This window comes from Prosopis cineraria, unplaced genomic scaffold (assembly GCF_029017545.1).
Source record: "Prosopis cineraria cultivar Desert tree isolate PC_DT_omini unplaced genomic scaffold, ASM2901754v1 PC14, whole genome shotgun sequence".
Classification (NCBI taxonomy): Eukaryota; Viridiplantae; Streptophyta; class Magnoliopsida; order Fabales; family Fabaceae; genus Prosopis; species Prosopis cineraria.
The window spans coordinates 30912787-30932776 of NW_026555345.1; the positions used below are offsets into that span (position 1 = coordinate 30912787).

Sequence of the window (19990 nt, forward strand, 5' to 3'; positions counted from 1 at the left end):
TCACTGCTATCCCAGTCGAAGTTCCGGACTGTTTTCGGCCTGAATTCCCTAGAAATACAATACATGTCAGAAGCCAGAAGTATGAATACATCAAATTAATGCTAATTAAGATATATAGATCTGGTTAAGATGAAAAATAATTTAATTATAAATCTGCAAGCATATATATTAACTGCAACTAAGGGGGCCACATATGCGCGCATGCATGCACCTCGTCACATGCATTCAGTGGAGCGGCAATGCTAAGTTGAGGGGGTGCAAATTAAATAAAATAAGTGAGGTATATAAAATTTGTAACTTTACACCCTTACTTTTGATATTTTGCACTCTTTAAATTAAATAAAAAATATTTCAGCTAAAATACTTATTAGATATATAATATTTCAAAAATCTAGATAAGATATAAAGGGCATATTTATAATAAAAGACCATACCAATATATTCAATATATTTTTTTAAAAATGAAAATGATGATCGAACTCTTTATGTTATTATAATTTTAATCCTAGCATAATTATTATTTTTAAAAAACATTAATTTTTATTAAATTATTTCGTACCCACTAATTTGAAGTCCTGGCTCCATCACTGCTGATGCATTTGATTTGTCATTCGAACAATCAGAGCTGATCTAATTAATGTATTTCTAATAATAGATTATCAAGGATTTGTTTTATTAAAAAAGTGCCTGCAGAAGTCAAAGAACGCCAGCCAGATTCAGTTCACCTATCACTAAACTAATCAAGTTATACAATTACCTATACATGATTCTCACCCATAAATAAAATCCAAATCACCAGTTGTGCGTGCAGTAACGTGTTCGGCTTCTTTCCCATTGCTTTATTGGGCTCTGTCCTCTTTTAAAATGTGACTTAAACCTCCTCGACACTCGTCAACCCTCTTGAAATGATCGAAGCTGAACTTTAGTGTGGTAGGTTAAAACCAAGTTTAGAGGATCCCTGAATTAGTGAAGTTTTCATTTTCTTAATTTCACGTGCATATTTTTTTATTTTTAAAAAAGAAAAAAAAAAGAAAAGAAAAGAAAAGCAACATATATTATATATGTACACGGACAACTTTATACCAGCTTCACCAAATTCAAGCTTGAGAGAATGTTTTCCCTTGAATTAAATAATGGAGCAATGACATTGAGGGTGTCCATCCAATCCAATAAACTAGTTAAAATGATGAGAAATAAAGGGATGCATTAATTAATTTTAAGAAAAGGCTAGAAAGGATCCGATTGTTATTATTATTATATGAAGGATAACTGAGAATATGACACTGTGCTTCGCTTAGCTTGTTATTTCATTCAAAATAACTCAGCAACGTAACTATATATCTTCTCAACATATATAGTTCTCGCCATCTCTGGCTTCATCTGCATGACGACTCTGCAAAGTTACAACTTAAGTAATTAATGGTAGCAACTTAAGTAAACATATGATACCAAAGAATGACTGTTACCATGGAACACGTTTTTTAAATGAGCTATCTTGATTAAAAAGTATTTTTTTTCCTAAATTTATTATGAATTTTGGTAAGGTTAAATAGCAATTTTACTCTTAAACTATAAATTCAAAAACATTTGGGATCCTAAACTTAATTTTGGTACAATATTTTCCTATAAACTATAGAAAAGCTAACAAAAGTAATTATAGAAAATGATTTAAAAAATTATAAATAAGTGTCTTATAAACTTAATCTATACTAATTTTTTATTTGTAATTTTTTAATCTTTTTCTTTAATTTTTTAAGTTTTTTCTATAATTTTCTCATTAGCGAATGGTCGAAGTTAATATTTGTTAATAGTTATTGCAACACTATATCATTTTTAAAAGTTGAAGAAAAACATTATCTTAAATAACAAAAATAAAACATTAAGGACTTTTCATTAACGGACCCCAAATATGGAATGAAAGGAAAACATGTTGATATTGAGTTAACAAAATTATCACCTTCATATGAAACATATTAAAAAAAAAAAAGGTCCTTAAATATTAAAAATAAACTTTTGGGGAAACATCGAGTGATGAGGTGCCATGTAGTATGGTTATGATTTGAAAACCAAGTTCAGAATAATCCATATTTGAGGAAGAAGAGATACTTAGAATATTCGTGTCCTAAACAATGCTAAATTTAGAATATTCGTTGCTCTACCAGACAAAATACGCCACGGGAAGACCCTTTTACCATCTCTCTTGTAATTTCCCAAATTCAGCATTCTTATTTCCCCCCGACTTTTAATAGACTTCTCTCATGTTGTTTATTAAAGGCTACTATATTAAATTAAAATTTTACTAACTTGCAATAGGGCAACACAAAATGTTCATCCATTGTAAATGCCGAACGCCAAGTTTGGGATATAGTGACATTAATTTAGATTATCTTTGGTTATAAGGAATCTCATTTTATTTTAAAATTTAACATGGCCACTGTGTAAATATTAAATGCACAACCAACACTTCTCGATCTATTTATTTATTTATTTCTTTGAAGAATTTGAGTCTCCTTAATACAATAACATCATAGGGTATGGATTTTAACTCAACAAAGTCTAAATCCAAATTAATATCAATATAATAGGGTATGGCTTTGTCATAAAATGCTGGCATTGGCTAAATCATAAGCCAAGTAATGGAATTTCAGATATTTTATTGAAGGTAAATTGACGACTCTCACTGTAGAAATCATGCATCAAACTATCAAACTATTTATATCCATGTTTCAAACAACTAATGACATGCTAGAGTCGTCCAAAATTAAAAACACGCTAATGGAAACATTTTTATAGTTGTTAGGATTGCTTTTGGACTTTGGTTCACATATTGATAATCTATATCGTTTACATTTATAAAAATAAATAAATCATATCAGCAAGATAATAAATTCAAAAAAGGGAGAATGACATATAAATCCTTTTAAAATAGAAAAATGATAACTTGGTCTCACCAAATATGATAAGAATAGTGATATTCCAAGAAATTTATTTGAGATTAAATTTTTATGTAAAATTACTTTAATACCCATTTGCAACTAATTTTTTATAGGTCGTAAGTTTGATATAAGTATTCATAAATTTAATTTTGTCAATTGACTAAAACAATTTAACAAATCACAACTTTCAATTAACAATTTTCTTCATTTAGCAAAATTCAACTAATTTTATCTGATTCACATGTTTGGTATACAAATTTATCAGTTTGATTTCACCAATGATTAAAACGATTTAGAGAATCACAATTTGTTATTAACAAAGTCTAACTAATGTTGAATCGTTTGTAAGTTTGGTGTAAGTATTTACAAGTTTAATTTCACTAATAATTAAAAATATTTAAAAAATTGTGACTTTTTAAGTAACAAAGGGATACTAACTTGAGACCTTATTGTCATTATCATATTTCATATAGAAATTTAATTTCAATGAAATCTAAACTAATTTCATATAGAAATTTAATTGAGAAAATTATGTATAGGTCTCGTGGAGCATACTAGAGTATAATTTAAAATTAAATTGCAAAGATAATAATACTCTTATTAAATATGTATTATATTAATTAAATAATTAATTTACAACTACTTTAATAGTAATTTACAACTATAATTTTAACTTTTTACAATTTAACTCTTCATATATCCAATAGTTAAATAATCATATGTTACTAATACTAATTCATTAATAATTTACAGCTGTAACTTTACATATTCAATAGTTAAACTGATCAATTTAATTATTAGATACATGAAGTTATAATTATAAAAAATTGAAGTTATAGTTATAAATTACTAATAAATTAGTTATAAATTATTTTATTGATGTAGGGGAGACTCATGTGTGCTTAGTCTCAAATATTCTTATGTCTTAGTGCTACAGGTATTGATCCAAGTAAAGCCCCTCAACACCTCTTATAGGCAAACCTGGGTCGCTTTAAGATTAGAGTCGGGAATAAGGACCGAGCTTAGAAGCTCTGTTTAAATAAGAGTTTGGGCTTTAAAAATAAATTTTTTTAAAAGTAATTGGGGTTGAGGACTTGGCCCTGATAAGTCTTGTAAAAAAAGGCTCGAGCTCAGGTTGCCCTTCAAGCCCTGTTATATTATTATTATTATTATTTTTTGGTGAAACATGTTTTGAAGCCCATACCTACTCACCTGATCCTACACGCATCATATTATTATTAATTTTAATTTATTCTAAAATTAATGTAATATAATTTAATAAACATCAGTATATAGTATAAAATTTATGATATTTTTTATTTTTCTATAATTATTATGTTTTTGTATTTATAAAAAATGAAATATTTTTTAACCAAGATTTAAATTTTATTACTAGACTTCTAAATGTGTGTTGTTTAATTTCTAAAAAATTATGAGGATTTTAATTTTTTAATTTTAAAATATTTTAATTAATTTATAATGTTTAATTTTATTTTAATTTTTTTATTTTTTGAAAAAGGGCTTGCAAGCCCGGCCCTAAGCTCTTCACATAAGGGCTGGGCTTGAAAAATAAGGTTTAAAATGGAGAACCGGGCTTTAAGGTTTAGGCCTATAATGGCTGAGCCCATAAGGACCGGACCCGCTCGTATTCCCAACTCTATTTAAGAGCCTCAACCCCTTAGCATCTCAACTCACTCACGGATCTCTAAACGTAGTGACAAAGGCTCACACACATGGATTGCGGTTGGATTCTTTTTTATGCATAGGTTCCTCAAAAAAGCAAGTGTAGAGCATACTTGAATTTGGGTATGACAAAAACATGATATTAAATACTCAAGCTTTTAGGAAAGAGAAAGAGTTTAGAAAGACATAATTGAAGAACACACAAGTTTTTATTTTCCAAAACAAGTTTTGTCTTGCAAGAAAGCGTAACCTTCAGGCCAAAAAGATGACTAATGAGATTTTTCAAACAAAGAACTTAAAAGGTGAAGAAGTCAGACAGATATTTTATCTATAGATAGAAAGGATATTTTGCTAAATAGTGTCCTAATAAAACCAAAAAAAATATGAAGATCTTACAGTCCATTGAGATTGTTATCCCTCTTAAAGATAAGCAAGATGTTGAATCAATTCTTGAAGAACAATTTGAAAGAGATGAAGATACTAGATATGTTCTCTCTATATCAAATGACAGCTTTGATGAGGAAAAGTATCTCTCTCAATATCCACCTTTATACACTATTGGACTAGGCCTAAATCAAAGGATTAGCCCATCTCCTTTAAGCCTAACACTAACAGACCTTATAACCAACCACCTTACCCTTCATAGATCCCATAACTTAATGTGAAAATCAAAATCCTGCCATCCAAATATGATGCCTCTGTCTCTGTCATTGCTTTCATAGACACTTGCTCTTGTAGAAGTGTCATGAAACCTCATATTCTTCTCAAAGAAGAATGGGTTCCTCACAATGAGTATTTTGTCACTACTGATGGAAAGCTGTTTAAAATAGATTTTATCACTAGATGAAAAATTGGTATTAGATTTTTTCCTAGATGTACTATTTGGACAAAATTTTTTGGAAGTAACCTTCTAACAAAGGATATAAACTAATAACCTATGTATACTTCCCAAATGAATCCATTTCAAATAGTTCTTTCAGGAATACACTGATATTCCTAGCATTATGGAAATTCAAAAATCTCCTCCAAAATATGAATCGATTAAAGATAAACTTCTACAATTTTATTATGAAAGTCATGAATAATTTTAGTATCCATTTCCTTTATAGAGAAATAGGAGATTTGCCATTAAGCTTCCCTTCAAAAAGAATGAGGATGTCAATTCTACCAAAGCATCCCCTCCTAGAATGAGTCTAGAAGATATTGCACTGGCTCGAGAATAATGTGCAACTTTACTTAAACAAGTCCTATCAAACCAACTAAGTTAGATTAGGCATGCTAAGCTTTCTATGTTGAAAAAAAAATTGAAAAAACAAAGAGGGAAAAAGAGGTTGGTGATTGACTATAAGCCCCTTAATTCCTTCCTTCAAGATGATAAGCTCCCTCTGCCCAAAATCAACACTCAATTAGTCCACCTTAAGCGGGCTAAAATATTTTTTAGGTTTAATCTCAAAGCAGGATTCTAGCAATTGGGTATAGATCCTACAAATAGACACAAGATGGCCTTCTGCATTCCAAATACTCAATATCAATGGACAATAATGCCTTTTGAACTTAAAAATGCTCCATCATTATTCTAAAAGGCCATGATTCAAATTTTTAACCCTATCATTGACAATGCTCTGATGTACATTGATGACATCTTACTATTTTCAAGATTTGAACAAGATCTCAAAGATTTGTTGACCAGATTCCATAAAATAATTTAACAATATAGGATTATGCTTGCAGCTCAAAAAGGGTATATTGGATAGTACCATCCTGGCCCATCTATTGCCAAAGAATTATTAAACTTTCCTGATAAAGACTTATTCAAGACTCAAATTCAATAGTTTTTAGGTACAGTTAATTATATTAGAGATTTTATCCCTTAAATATCTCATCATGCTAGCCAACTGCCCAGACTTTTAAGAAAAAAATCCACCACCTCGGGGTCCCAATGAAACAAAAGCTGTCTAGCACCTAAAGTAAATTTATTAGCATCTTCCTCTACTTAGAATTCTGATAAAGGACGATGCATTTTGTAGACCGATGCAAGTTATAACTATTGGGGAACTTTACTTATTAAAGAAATAAATGGGAAAAGACATTATTGTGGTCATGTTGGCGGAGAATTCAAACCTTTGAAAAGTATTATCATATTGAATACAAAGAAGTCTTAGTTGTGAAACGTGGCATTGAAAAATTCAATTTTTATCTCAGCCCTACCATTTTGTGGTAGAAATGGATAACATGTCATTCTCAAAGATTCTTGATCAAAATAAGAAGATTTTCCTGAAGCTCAACTCCTTTGATAGAAAGATTGGTTTGCACGCTATAAATTTACAGTCTGACACATCAAAGGAAAACATAATACCATTGTAGATTATCTCACAAACTCCAAACAAAAAAATCAGCCTTGTAACTCCTTCTTAAGTCCAACTCCTTTTCATTCTCAACATCATGCCTAGCAAATTACCTTTTCCCCCTAGAAACAGTCCAACCACTGTCCTTGAAATCTAAAACTAGCTAGAAGAAGCCTGTTTTACTGGCTTCACCTTTTACTTTAAAAAAACCCATATCAACCTCAACTTGAATATTTTAATATTCAAGTTCCTTACCTTGCTATTCCTTTTATTAGAAGCCATATTCCAGATGAACTTATGTGGCATATTTGGACTTTATCCTCTCTTTATATTTGTGTCATAGCTGTTCCTCCCTTAGAGATGTTTCATTACATCTATGACTCAGCTTATGAAGGTTCAAACTTATAGAAGCTCCTTGAATGATTCACACTTATTTCCAGATAGTGTAAGGAACTCTCTTGAGTAATTGAAAAAGAGTCACTATGAAAAATCTCTTTACATAAACAAAGGGCCTATTCCTTCCTTGTGGTTTATCATTTATATCACCTTAATAGTAATAGAAAGCTCTACGTAGCCAACCAAGCATGTTTATGGAAGACCGCTACCAACTAGGCAACACATGAAAATTTCACTTTAATTGAATTAAAATAATTTTTATGTGAAATGAATATTTATCCAAGTCTATACCCTTATCTCAAGTACATATCTCTCGGTCCAATCCCTTACCAGTCTATCCTCCTAAGTGATCCATCTCCAGTTATCTAATATGAACTCCCTAAATGGCTCACAAGTCTTGTTGTACAAATAGGATATTTCACCTGGATGGAATCTTATGATGGAACATCTTCATCTATTTCTCATGTTTTCCCTCCAGACAGCCAAGACCTATATCAGATAGAGTCATAGACCTAACAACTCTTTCCTGAATTAAAAAACAGAACAACCTTTGAACCTGCTCAAGATATAGACCTGGACATTAATAAAGATAAGATTCTGTTTAAAATTTCTACTGCTTGTGTTAATACATGAAGAAAAACGTTGGCTCAATCTATCATATGATTAGTAATACATCCATAAAAGCTTGTATTAATCTCGAAAGGAATTTACTTTTAGTCATATCTTTTTTTAAGTATTTGTCTTGTAGCTATTTTGTCAAAAGCCACTTTTGACTTTTATACAAAGTAGTTTACTTTAGGTTATATCATCTTGCTTTTACTTTTACCAGGCATGTGAATAAAGTTTGTCTACTTGTAATTATGTTTGTTTGCTTATAGTCATATACTGACTATCTTGATCCTCTACACTATATCTATATAAGAGGGTTTTAGATTGCTTGTAAGACATAACTCGTTTGGAAAATAAAAACTTATGTGTTTTTTAATTATGTCTCTCTGAACTCTTTCTCTCTCCTAAAAACTTAATTCTTTAATATCCTATTTCTATCATACTCAAATTGAAGTATATTCTGCACTTGCCTCTCTAAGGAACCTGTGCATTAGAAATAATCTGACCGATGATCCTTGTGTGTGAGCCCATGTCACTATGCTTAAAGATATGTGGGTTTAGGTCTCAAAGGGTTGAGGATTCTAAAGCGATTCAAGTTTATCCAAAAGAGGCGTTAAGAGGCCTTACCTGGATCAATACCTTGTAGCACTAAGACACAAGAATATTTGGGATTAGGCTCATATGAGTCACGCCCTCAAGGCATTTTTGTCTTTTTACTCAAATTTTAAATTACACTCAGATCTTGAGTGACTTAGTTGTGATTTCTGAAATTTGTAAGATTTATTTATAAATAATTCTACTTTACAAGATTTATATATAATTTTTTCCATTTAATTTCAAAGAAATCTAACTTGAGACCTTATTGTTATTATCATACTTCGTTTCTATTTGTAAGAAAAAAATTGTATTACACAATTTGAAAAAATCAATTAAATATATTAAGTGTGTTTGAAAATAAAAGAATTAGATTGCAATACTCTTTATTAATTGTATTAGTCAAACCTTCATTAATTATTTTTTATGACTATGAATGATAAAATTATGTGGAATAATTTAAAAAGTTTGCAATAAATACTTATTAATAATAAAAATTTGCTTATATAAAAAATAAATTAAGAGTAATAATTTTTTTATAAATAAAAATAGAAAGGGGTGTTTTGTCAAACTTTCATTTCTCTATTTTATAAGAATTTATTTATAATTTTCCCTTAAAAAAAAAGTCAAACACAAGCATATTTGCACATCATATTTAATGGAAAAAAAAAATCTTAAAACACAAATCAATTTAAAAATTCACTTTCTTCCTCAGGAGTCTTCAGAAGCTCCTGCCTCTGATCTCTTTCTCCATGTAAATCAGCAAATGCTAGCATCCCCTATTTTTCTCTTTCTCTCTCCCTGCAAAATCTTAGGGTTTTTTTGATCACTGAGAATTGCTAGCTTCAGAGGCTCCATCCATCAAATCCCGAGACCCCAAAGTCTTCAGTTTTTGTTTCATTATACACGAAATTTGATGGGCACATCCTAATTTGATTGATTGATGTCTTTCACCTACGTTTCTCCGCTGCGACTTCACAGGTCATGTCATTTTGGCACTCGAGCGCCACAAATGGTATCGCTTTCATGAAGGTAGTGCTGACTCTTTCTGGAGTTGCAATTCGTGCATCAGCGACGCGCTAATCATGGCGGCACCAAGGAATCTGGTGGGCGATACTGGGAGGTTCATGAGGGATGAGGAGAATGGCAAGGAGGACGAGGAGAAGAAATCCAAATTCGAGAGGTTTCCGCTGAATAGGTGGGAATTCGCTGCCGCTCTCGGTGTGTTCTTTGTTTTCTCCGCCGGTTTGATTTGCATTTACTTGACAATGCCTGCGGCGGAATATGGAAAGATTAAATTGCCACGCACGATTTCGGATCTTCGCATCCTCAAGTACGTTTCTTTATCTTCCTCGAATGATTCTGTGACTGACATCGTTTCCGTTGATTCTGATCATGTTTATTAACCATACCCTTCTTGGATTTTGTTGATGAATTCCTCTGGCTTTGATACCTTGAAATGAAGCTAAAATTGCTAATAATTGAATCTAGTGGGAAATAAAATGACCCGGGACTTGATCCTTGCTTTCTGGGAATTTAACAGGGTTGTCGTTCCCTTTTAATCTACTGGTTATAAGTGGATTTCGAACTTGTGCTCATTTATTATGATATGCTGATCACTTGTATTGACTAATATACACCATGTATGACCCTGAAAACGTTGCTGTTCATGTGAAAATATTATAGGAAAGAAATAACAACATATTTCTATTCCATTAAGGAAGAATGATGAAGATTCTGTTGCTTGATTTCTTGATGAATTTAATCACTATTTAGTTGCTCTGTTCAAAGTGCCGCCCCCCACCCCCCCTCCGTATCATACTTTTCTCTCAACAATATTTTTATTTTCCGATATATATATTTGGCAGGGATCATTTTGCAACATATGCAGATAATCACCCGGCCCAATTCATTCTTGGTTACTGCTCTACCTACATCTTCATGCAGACTTTTATGATTCCGGGAACAATTTTCATGTCTTTGTTAGCTGGAGCCCTATTTGGAGTTTTTCGTGGAATTCTGTTAGTTGTTTTCAATGCTACGGCTGGAGCATCATCCTGCTTCTTTTTGTCTAAGTTAATTGGCCGGCCTATCGTTTCTTGGTTGTGGCCTGAAAAGTTAAGGTTTTTCCAAGGAGAGGTATGATTTTTTTCTTTCTTTTATTTAACAATCACCTTGAATATTATGAGTCTTCTGTATTAACCTGATTTGCCTTTGATATATCAGATAGCAAAGAGAAGGGATAAGCTGCTGAATTACATGCTTTTTCTGAGAGTTACCCCTACATTGCCAAACCTATTCATCAATCTTGCATCTCCAATTGTTGATATACCATTTCATATCTTCTTTTTGGCAACATTGATTGGTCTTATCCCGGCCTCTTACATTACTGTCAGAGTAAGTTTTTGTTCCCATCTTAATGCCATAGTATAATATGCTGATTCTTCCCCTTCAACATTTATGTTTTACTGAGTTCTTTTATTTTTAGTTAGTGGTTATATTTTTTGCATTGATGACTTAATGTTTCCTTCCCAATCCCATTTCTTACAGTTGCTCTGTTGCCTTCTTCATTAGGATCTTTTTTAACAGGATAAAATTTGCAAGACATTCAAAGTATAAGAGGGGTATCCAATACTAGAGACAGAAAAGGGGGAAAAAGGGAAGAGAAAGGGAAAGAAAAGGGAGGGGGTTTGAAAATGTTATCTTATGAACCCTCCTAGTACATATATGAAAGGATGAATGGATTTGTTTGTCATGCCCAGAAACTCTGCCAAGTTGATTCATATAAAATGGAATTGAATATTTTGTTTGGACGGAAGAAAGATCTTTAAAAATACATCTGTTTGTGTATATAGATAATTTTTCATTGAACTATGTGGTTTGCAAATATTAGTGAACACATGGCTATACTGTTTTTGTTAACTTATCCCACAAAATTGTGTAAAACATGAAGTGAAAAAAAACAAAAGCTTGAATGCAAATGAAATGATGAGTTTTTAGGAAAACTAGTGTGGATCCTGTTTGTTTGTGTATATGATTTAAAAAAATGAGCCACACTTCGAAGTAGTGTGGCTTATTAAAGTTTTTATATAATACTTTCCTAAGCAGAAATTAGAAACGAGTTTAAGCAATAGCAGGAAAGACTTGTGGATAACTGAAGGGATTAGTTTGAAGATTTGAAGGGTATAAAAAAGTGATTTATAGGTCCATATTTGGTCTGGGGATTGACATGAAATCTAAAAATTGGGTTCATTGGATTAATTGATGCTCAAGATGACAAGAGATGACAAATTGGAGTCATTTAGCAGCTCTGAATTGTATTTGTGGAATTGTGGCGTGAGAAGATTCCAAATAGAAGGATGACCACTGATAATTCCTAATCCAAGCTTCTTTTTTTTGTTGGGCAATTTTGTAAATGTTAGTGAAAGTTGGTGCAGTATAACAATATGGACGTGCAGTTTGACCCTTTTAATTCCAGAATAATGTTTCCAAACTAAACTTGATCCCGACTAAAGTTTGGGCCAATCTGTTATTGCAATAATGACTTAATCTCACCAATTTAGATATCAAGTGCTTCACCATAGTGCCATTTTTCAAGCCATCATAACCATTGGTATAGCGCATCATGCATCATGTTGTGCAAAAAAAAAAAAAAAAGAATATATCAGATATCTCTAGTATAATTTAGGATAACAACAAATCAACATCAACAGTATACTAGTAAACCATCTAATGTATAAGAGAAAGTAAATGCATTTAGAGCATGAGAATTTAATAGTCATGCATAAATGATAAATCAAAACATCAAGTTCTTAAATCATAAATACGTCCATCTGTAGCAAATATTTTGAGATTATGGTGGGTGCTAGGTGGTGGGATTTAAAACTCATCAAAATTGAGGACGAGAATGCCCTGAAAGACAGAAGGGTGATGTTCGCTGATGGAGCACTAGCTATAGCCTTGAGAAAGTAATTTCTTATGAGTACTCTGCTATCAGAGAATTGCATCCAATTCCGAACCATTTTTTCGTCCTTGTCTGTTCAGATTGCAATTCATATTTATCCTTAGATTCGGAGATTTGGCTGGAACGTGCAATTGAAATGTGGATACTTGTTTCGATTTGTAATCATTACTTATGGCCATTTTTTTATACAGTCCTCGTTTGGCCCCATGATCATGCCAGGTTGACTGATGATGATATTCTAGTTTCCATTTTGACGTGACGCATAGATCTTAATGCATCCACGAATTTTCTTTTCCTTTTTAGTTGTTATTTGTCTGCATTTCGTTTTCGGCTCTGTTCACGTATCATATTCACTGTTTCTTAACCAGGCTGGTCGTGCGCTGGGGGATCTGAAGTCAGTGAAGGATCTGTATGATTTCAAGACACTAGTTGTTCTCTTCCTGATTGGTTTTATCATCATATTTCCTTCATTTTTGAAGAGAAAGCGTATCTATGAGTAAAAATTGGATGGCATAGCCGGCTTCATTCTATTGTCAAAGTCAAGTTTCGGGACCAAAACATTGAAGTACAAAGGATAATATGATTACTTAACACATCCATTAGGAAGGATATATGATGAAAATGTCGGCGTACCATTTTATTTTCTTTTGGGGTCGGTTAAATGAATTACTTAGCATGTAGCCTTGATGGCATCAGGAAGCATGCGGGGAGTGTTTGGCGAAGCTGTATCTCCAACAGCTTGACAGCATGCGGGATTCGATTTTTCAGCTGTACTATTATTTACTTGTTCAATCATTGATAGTAATTAAGTAAAGATTATATTATAGTAGATGAAGCTAATCATTATCAAGGTGAAAATGAAATCATTTTTCATTTGCGGGATGATGTTTATAATCTTGTAATTATTATTCCATATATATTTTTTAAAAGTAACAAATGAGGTTCATTTCTTGTTTTTCAAATTTGTTTTGTTTTGTTTTTTTATATATATTTTCCCTTGCGATTCTGTGCATAAGGTGTCATTTGATTCCAGTTTGATATCGTTCAACATGCGATTCTTAATTATTTCATTTTTATGGATATTGGTTTCATGGTCCTTAAGAAAACTTTAAGGGCCATATTTCCTGTATTTGAGTTTTTTTTTTTAATTTTTTTTGGTAAGGAATTTTTCAATCAGATCAGTTACTCTATTATATCGAAAACATTCAACTTCACAATATATTTAATTTAGTAAAGAAATGAAACTCATACAAAGTACAACAAAACACAATACAAGATATAGGCAGCTCAGAATCATGAAGCTATGAATAAAATAATAGAAAATTAAAAAATTAAAATAAAAAGTGACTTGTTTGTCTTCTACTTCGTGTTTCCTATATGTACAGCACGTCAGTTTGTTTAATGTGTGAATCAGGATGACTCATTTACTTGTTGGAAGGCATCTGCTATATTGAAGTTCAGATTGCCTCTTGTGGTTCTGCTGCTGCCAACCCCTCCATCCCCCCGCTTCATCATTGCTTTAAACTCCCCATAATCAATTCTCCCATCCTACAATATCAGCCGCACCATCTCAATATCCAACATTGAATTTCATATACTCTCAGTAGTAAGCTAGTCAGTCACAGATTCACATATAAATATACAACACCAACAAGCATTGATTCTAATAGAAAAGTTAACCATTAAGCCTCAAGTTGAGTTCATATGATAAAATCTAAATTAGTCAAAGTCTAATATGATTTTAGATACAAAATGATTTTCACCAAATAAATAAATACATAAGCAACCGATATTATAAAAGTATTTCTGAAATGTCTCTCAACTAATATTTAATAATTTCAAAGACAGTATTTCAAATAAAATTTTAGAAGAGTAAAAAATGTTTCAAATATTATCGGTTTCATTCGAATTTTCGAAAATAAAATCACAAGGAATGTTTGGATGATGGCTAACTTCTATTGAAGAAAAAGGGGGGGGGGCGGTGAAGTAAAAGAACACTGTTCAGTTTCATCAATATCCGCCAACGAGTTTGTTATGCCATAACTCTACAGCAAGAATGATAATGAACTAACGACAAAGATGGTAGCGAAACTAAACGAAGTTAACAATGATACCAGCAATTTTGGTGATGGTGCATAAAATGAGATTGGAAAAAATCATTTAGAAACTTACGTTGTCTAGATCAATCTCTGACATAACGTCTGGATTAACGTCACCTAAGCCAAACTCTTTACAAGCCTGTTGAAGCTCGTCAATGGTGATGTATCCACTACCGTCTTTGTCAAAATAGGAAAATGCTGCAACTAAATTCTCCTCTCTTTCCATCTTATTCATGTGCAGTGTGGCAGCAAGAAATTCACCATAGTCAATAGTTCCACTTTGGTCTATGTCAGCCTACGAAAATTCATGAGGGGAGCAAATAAGAGTCTCCAAACTCAACATGTATGGCAACAAGAACTATATAATCATTTGAAATATAAACCCCTAATGCACTGTAGAATATTTACCTACCGCATCCATTAGGGATTTAATTTCGGATTCCATTAGATCAGAACCAACTCTTCTGAGACCTTCTTTGAGTTCCTCAAAAGTTATTGTCCCACTGTTGTCTGTGTCAATCATCTTGAACAACTCTTTTAAACCTCCGATTTCTTCCTCCGAAAGTCTTTCAGCTATCACCTGCAAAGGGTTTTCATTTGCAATTCAATATTGCTTAATTTGGATCAGCATCTGATGAATAAGAACTGGACAGACGTAAATATCATTATACAGATTCATAGAAGGACACATGAACCGATGGACTGATATGTAGGTACAAAGGGACAACCATTTAAATAAATGATTTCGTACTCAGCAGCCCAGAAGTTGAATAAAGAGCAGCTATGTAAACTTCCAGTGAATTTATTTGTTATTATAGATGACCATGCGTGAGCGTCTATATATTCGATCAAATTCATTGAAATGAATATATATTAAGTTTAGTTTGAAGTGTTGTGTGGTATCTAACACAACTTTCGAATTTCTCTCTCATATGATATGTAAAGTATGGATGCTCCAGACATTGACTAGCCATAAGGAAAAGTTTTAAACAAGCAGAATTTTGACATCTTTTCAAGGCATCCTCCCATCTATCTTTCGAAAAGTAACTCTTAACGCATCAAATCCTACTACGACGATGAGAAAAAATGGTCAGTGGAAAGGATAAACTCTTGTATAATGCAGCAGCTACCATCAAAGATATTTAACATGTAATTTCAAGTTAAAAAGTATATGCGTTCATCGACACTATCAAGTATCAACTCTGTATAGAACATAAATAATAAGCAATTCAGCACTTTCTTGGGCACCGCACGAATTTATCACAACTCACACCAACACCTACATTTTGTTTACTCTCACCACAAGAATATATATAACATACCCGTAAAGCCAGCTTCTTCATTTTATTCATAGCTGAGAACTGTTTCAGACGGGACAAAACTGCGGAATCCAGAGGTTTGTCTGGGGCAACATCATCATCATTTATCCAAGGGTGACCTGATTAAACAAACCCCATCATGATGATATCATAATACCAAAGAAAAATGTAACAATACACAACTAGACAAGAATTGCCAGTTAAAAGTGGTATCAAGGATCTTACACAAGACTTCATGGGCGGATATTCTTTTCTTGGGGTCCTTCTCTAGCATTTTGCTCACCAAATCTTTAGCACTTTCTGATATGCTTGGCCATGGGTCAGATAGAAAATCTGGCTTTCCTTGTAAAATGTGTCTAAAAATGCCTGGTTCGGTTTCTGCAGGTGGTTGGAAAGTAAATGAAGCTGGGGGATAACGAACAGAACAAGAATATGAACGAACACCATAAAGAGGACAAAAGCTTCACAGCTTCAAATCCAAGGGAATCACAGATGAGTTTTAAAGAACGTTACCAGCCCAAAAAGGTGGGACCCCACTCAGCAAGATGTAAAGGATAACTCCAGCACTCCATACATCTGCTTCTGGTCCATAACGCTTGCACAAAATCTCGGGGGCAACATAGTAGGGGCTTCCAACTACATCGGAAAAGGTTTGTCCTGGAGAAAAAACAAGACTTAGAAAAGTTGATGGTGGTGGTGATAGGCCTACTGAACTTAATACTGACCAAGGAAAATAATTTTGTAAGTCTAAAATGTGAACAAATTATTGTGATGCACAGCAAATAGTTTAAGGGCAAAAATTTTACTCCTAACCATAGTATTTCTTAACGAAAGAAAGAGTACATTTTTCCTGAGAGTTCAAAGCTAGCGTTGCCAATCACAAGTCTCTATAATGAAGTGGAGACTTGTGATTGGCAAATTATTATTTCCTGGATCATTAAGGCAAGAAGTTCTATTAGCATTAACATCCACTCACATATACTCGATCATCAAAATCACTTGATTGAGTTTCATGGAACTTATCGAAGCACACAAGGGAAACAGCTTGCCTCTGTCATGGAAATTAGAAGGCTCGTTCATTTCATCAGTTACCTTGGTCCCTGTGAGAATTTGCACAATTTTAGCCTTCAAATCTCTGCTCCAACAAATCTTGTGCAATCACCGATGAATTTACTTAGAAGACCCAGTGGTCCCTGTTTTCTAGTCCTACAGGATGTTGTTTTTCCCTTAATTTGTTTAGGTCTGTTATTTTTAAGCCTTTGTAATTTGTTGTTTTTAGTTTGGTTCGGTCGTCTGTTGTATTTGTGAACTTCTTTGTATTTTCGTATGTTGTTGTTTGCCCATTAAAAAAACTAGTATCGCTTTTCAAGATTCCTTGTACTAGGTTCCTGTGTCCCAAAATGTAATGATTTCATTAGTTCTTTCATGGTGGTAAAAATCTCAACACACTCAATTACTTCTTTCTGATGTGATAATTAATAGGGAATGCAACACAGTTTAAAAAACGATCCAAGCAAAGCGAGTCGAATAAGAAAGTTGAACTATGTTACATGAATTCGAGGAGGGTAACAAAAAATAATAATTACGTGTTTTTGAAGAATTATCACAGACCAATATCCGACCAATTCAAAGAAATCCGTCAAACAAAGCAAAAGAATAAAGTCACGTCATTGAAAAGCCAAATTATTACAGCTCTACGTATAGCCTGCTGGTCTTTGAATCAACCGTCAACCAGCGTTTATACATCACAAAGGAAAACTAGTAGACAACACCTGCATGATTCATTTCAACAAGGATTTTTATTAAATTAGATTCAACCTAATGATAATTAATAAAATACTTTGTTAATGGCTAGTTGGATCACAGTTTGATTATAATTTTAATCATTAACTCTTAAATCAGTACTTTAATTAATTCAATCACTAATCCTATTTTTAGTACCTTTTAAAAAGTGAGATTTGATTATAAAATAAGTTACAAATTTTGATACAGTGAATAGGGAAATATAAGTAAACTGAACCTACGCAACAATACATGTCTTAAATACGATCTGTATATAACCAGCATTAAATTTTAAATGACAGGGATTGTGATGAATAAAAGACGGGAACGAAAGATCGGACATCCAGTTACCAACCTGGCCTATAAAAGGCAGAGAGGCCAAAATCCGTAGCCTTCATCTGAGCATCGTCACTAGAATTATCAAACAAGAAATTCTCAGGCTTGAGATCCCTGTGCATTACCCCAAGGGAGTGACAAGCTTCGACCACGCCAACAATGGTCCTTATCAACTTGACCGCCTCTCTCTCACTGTAATGCCCCTTCTGAATAATCCTGTCAAACAGCTCACCCCCAGCACACAGCTCCATAATCAGGTGCACAAACACAGCGTCCTCGTACGTCCCTTGTATCAGAACTACATTGGGATGCTCAGACAGATGATGCATGATCTGAATCTCCCTCCACACGTCATCGTAATCCTCCTTGCACAAGAGCTTCCGCTTGGGAATGGATTTACAGGCATATTGTTGGCCTGATACCTTGTGAGTACAGAGGTACGTTGTCCCAAATTGGCCTTGCCCGAGCTTCTTCCCCACAAGGTAATGGTCTCTGAGTCTAGGGGTCTCGTAAGGCAAGACCGACATGGTTTTCGTTGAAGAAGGTTTCTTCTCCATCTCCGTTCAACAATGGCGGAATTGGTGATTTGCTTGTTTTTCTCTCCCTACTGTGGCGATGTTATCAGGAATCAGTTGCTCGCATTTTCGTTTATTATTAGTCAAGAAATGGCAATGCCGTTTACTATTATTATCGTTGGGATCGGCATTGATTTCATGGTTCATTCATTGGATGAGAAGCCGCTGAATTCCACATTGGAGAAACACCCCAAGAAAGCATCGTCTTCTTCCTCCGCAAAAATGGAGCGCGCGCCTGCGCCACACAGGAAAATCACCCGAGAGAACCGCCCCAACGGGGCACCTCATTAAAATTAGTTTGGGCCCTTATTAATTTTAATGTTCAAAAGCTTCCCTTTTCTTTTCGCCAGAACAAAAGTTTCACCTTCTATTTGCTTAGTGTTAGGAGAAAATTATATTTGGCAGAATTTAGAATAAATAATTTAATTTAATTCAGTTAATAATTTATACTTTAAATTATTCAAGATATTGAAAATATAGAAACTTTGTTATACATTGAAGAAATATTTCTAGTTAGTATTGTTCTTTTCTTTGGGTTAAATTAGGGGCAACATTACCGCCCCATTGATTTCAGTCCTTACTAATTACACATTTCTCATCTCTATGATATTTTGTGTCCATTTTATTCATTTATATACTATGCGCAAATTTTTAGCTTGCGTTCGAAAAGATAAGTCTTGCTTCTGTCTGGCCGGTGAAAATTTTATGATTGATTTTTCTCCCCAATGAAATATATGTTCGATAGTTCTCAAAAAATGGAGAATTAAGTGTGTGTTTGGTTTTCAGTTTGTCAAAAATTTATTTGGTAAAAGTTCATTTGGTGAAAGTCAGTTCAGTAAAAGTCAGTTATTATAACGAAATTTATATTTGGATATATTTTTTTAAAAGTCAGTTTGATACATTAAAAGTTATTTGGTTTGTGATAGTGAAATATACTTTTGAATGTACAATTACCAAAAATGACATTGATTTATAATGATTTATAATCTTTATTATACAAATGTAATATATTTGAAATATTTAAAAAATGTAATAAAGATTTTAAATAATATAAATTTTGATTTATAATGCTAAAAATTTGATCTCTAGTTATTTATATTTTTTTAAATTTGTAATTTTAAAAGATGTAATAAAGATTTGTAATTTTTATTATACATTAATATTAAAAATTAATATGATTAATTATTTAATTTATAATACTAAAAAATTAATACCTAATTATTATTATTAAAATAATAATTATATTTTTAATGAATTAATTATTTTTTAAATAAAAGAATAAGATATTATATTTAGGGTAGTATGGTCAAATAACATTCTACTTTTCAAATTCACTTTTCAAAAGCTTTAAA

The 19990-nt window shown here is 32.6% G+C and overlaps 2 protein-coding genes across 2 annotated transcripts; one reads left to right on the forward strand and one right to left on the reverse strand.

The window, feature by feature from the left end:
* Window positions 1-9267: 9267 nt before the first annotated feature.
* LOC129292242 (uncharacterized membrane protein At4g09580-like) lies at window positions 9268-13393 on the forward strand. Its single transcript, XM_054929807.1, has 4 exons — window positions 9268-9896; window positions 10432-10702; window positions 10790-10960; window positions 12896-13393. Exons 1-4 carry the CDS (start codon window positions 9649-9651, stop codon window positions 13025-13027), a joined length of 822 nt encoding a protein of 273 aa, XP_054785782.1. The 5' UTR covers window positions 9268-9648; the 3' UTR covers window positions 13028-13393.
* Window positions 13394-13771: 378 nt separating this feature from the next.
* LOC129293568 (calcium-dependent protein kinase 11-like) lies at window positions 13772-18903 on the reverse strand. Its single transcript, XM_054931599.1, has 7 exons — window positions 18083-18903; window positions 16459-16602; window positions 16171-16323; window positions 15949-16064; window positions 15039-15206; window positions 14700-14921; window positions 13772-14075 (listed from the first exon to the last, which is right to left on the reverse strand). Exons 1-7 carry the CDS (start codon window positions 18618-18620, stop codon window positions 13938-13940), a joined length of 1479 nt encoding a protein of 492 aa, XP_054787574.1. The 5' UTR covers window positions 18621-18903; the 3' UTR covers window positions 13772-13937.
* Between the last annotated feature and the right edge of the window lie 1087 nt (window positions 18904-19990).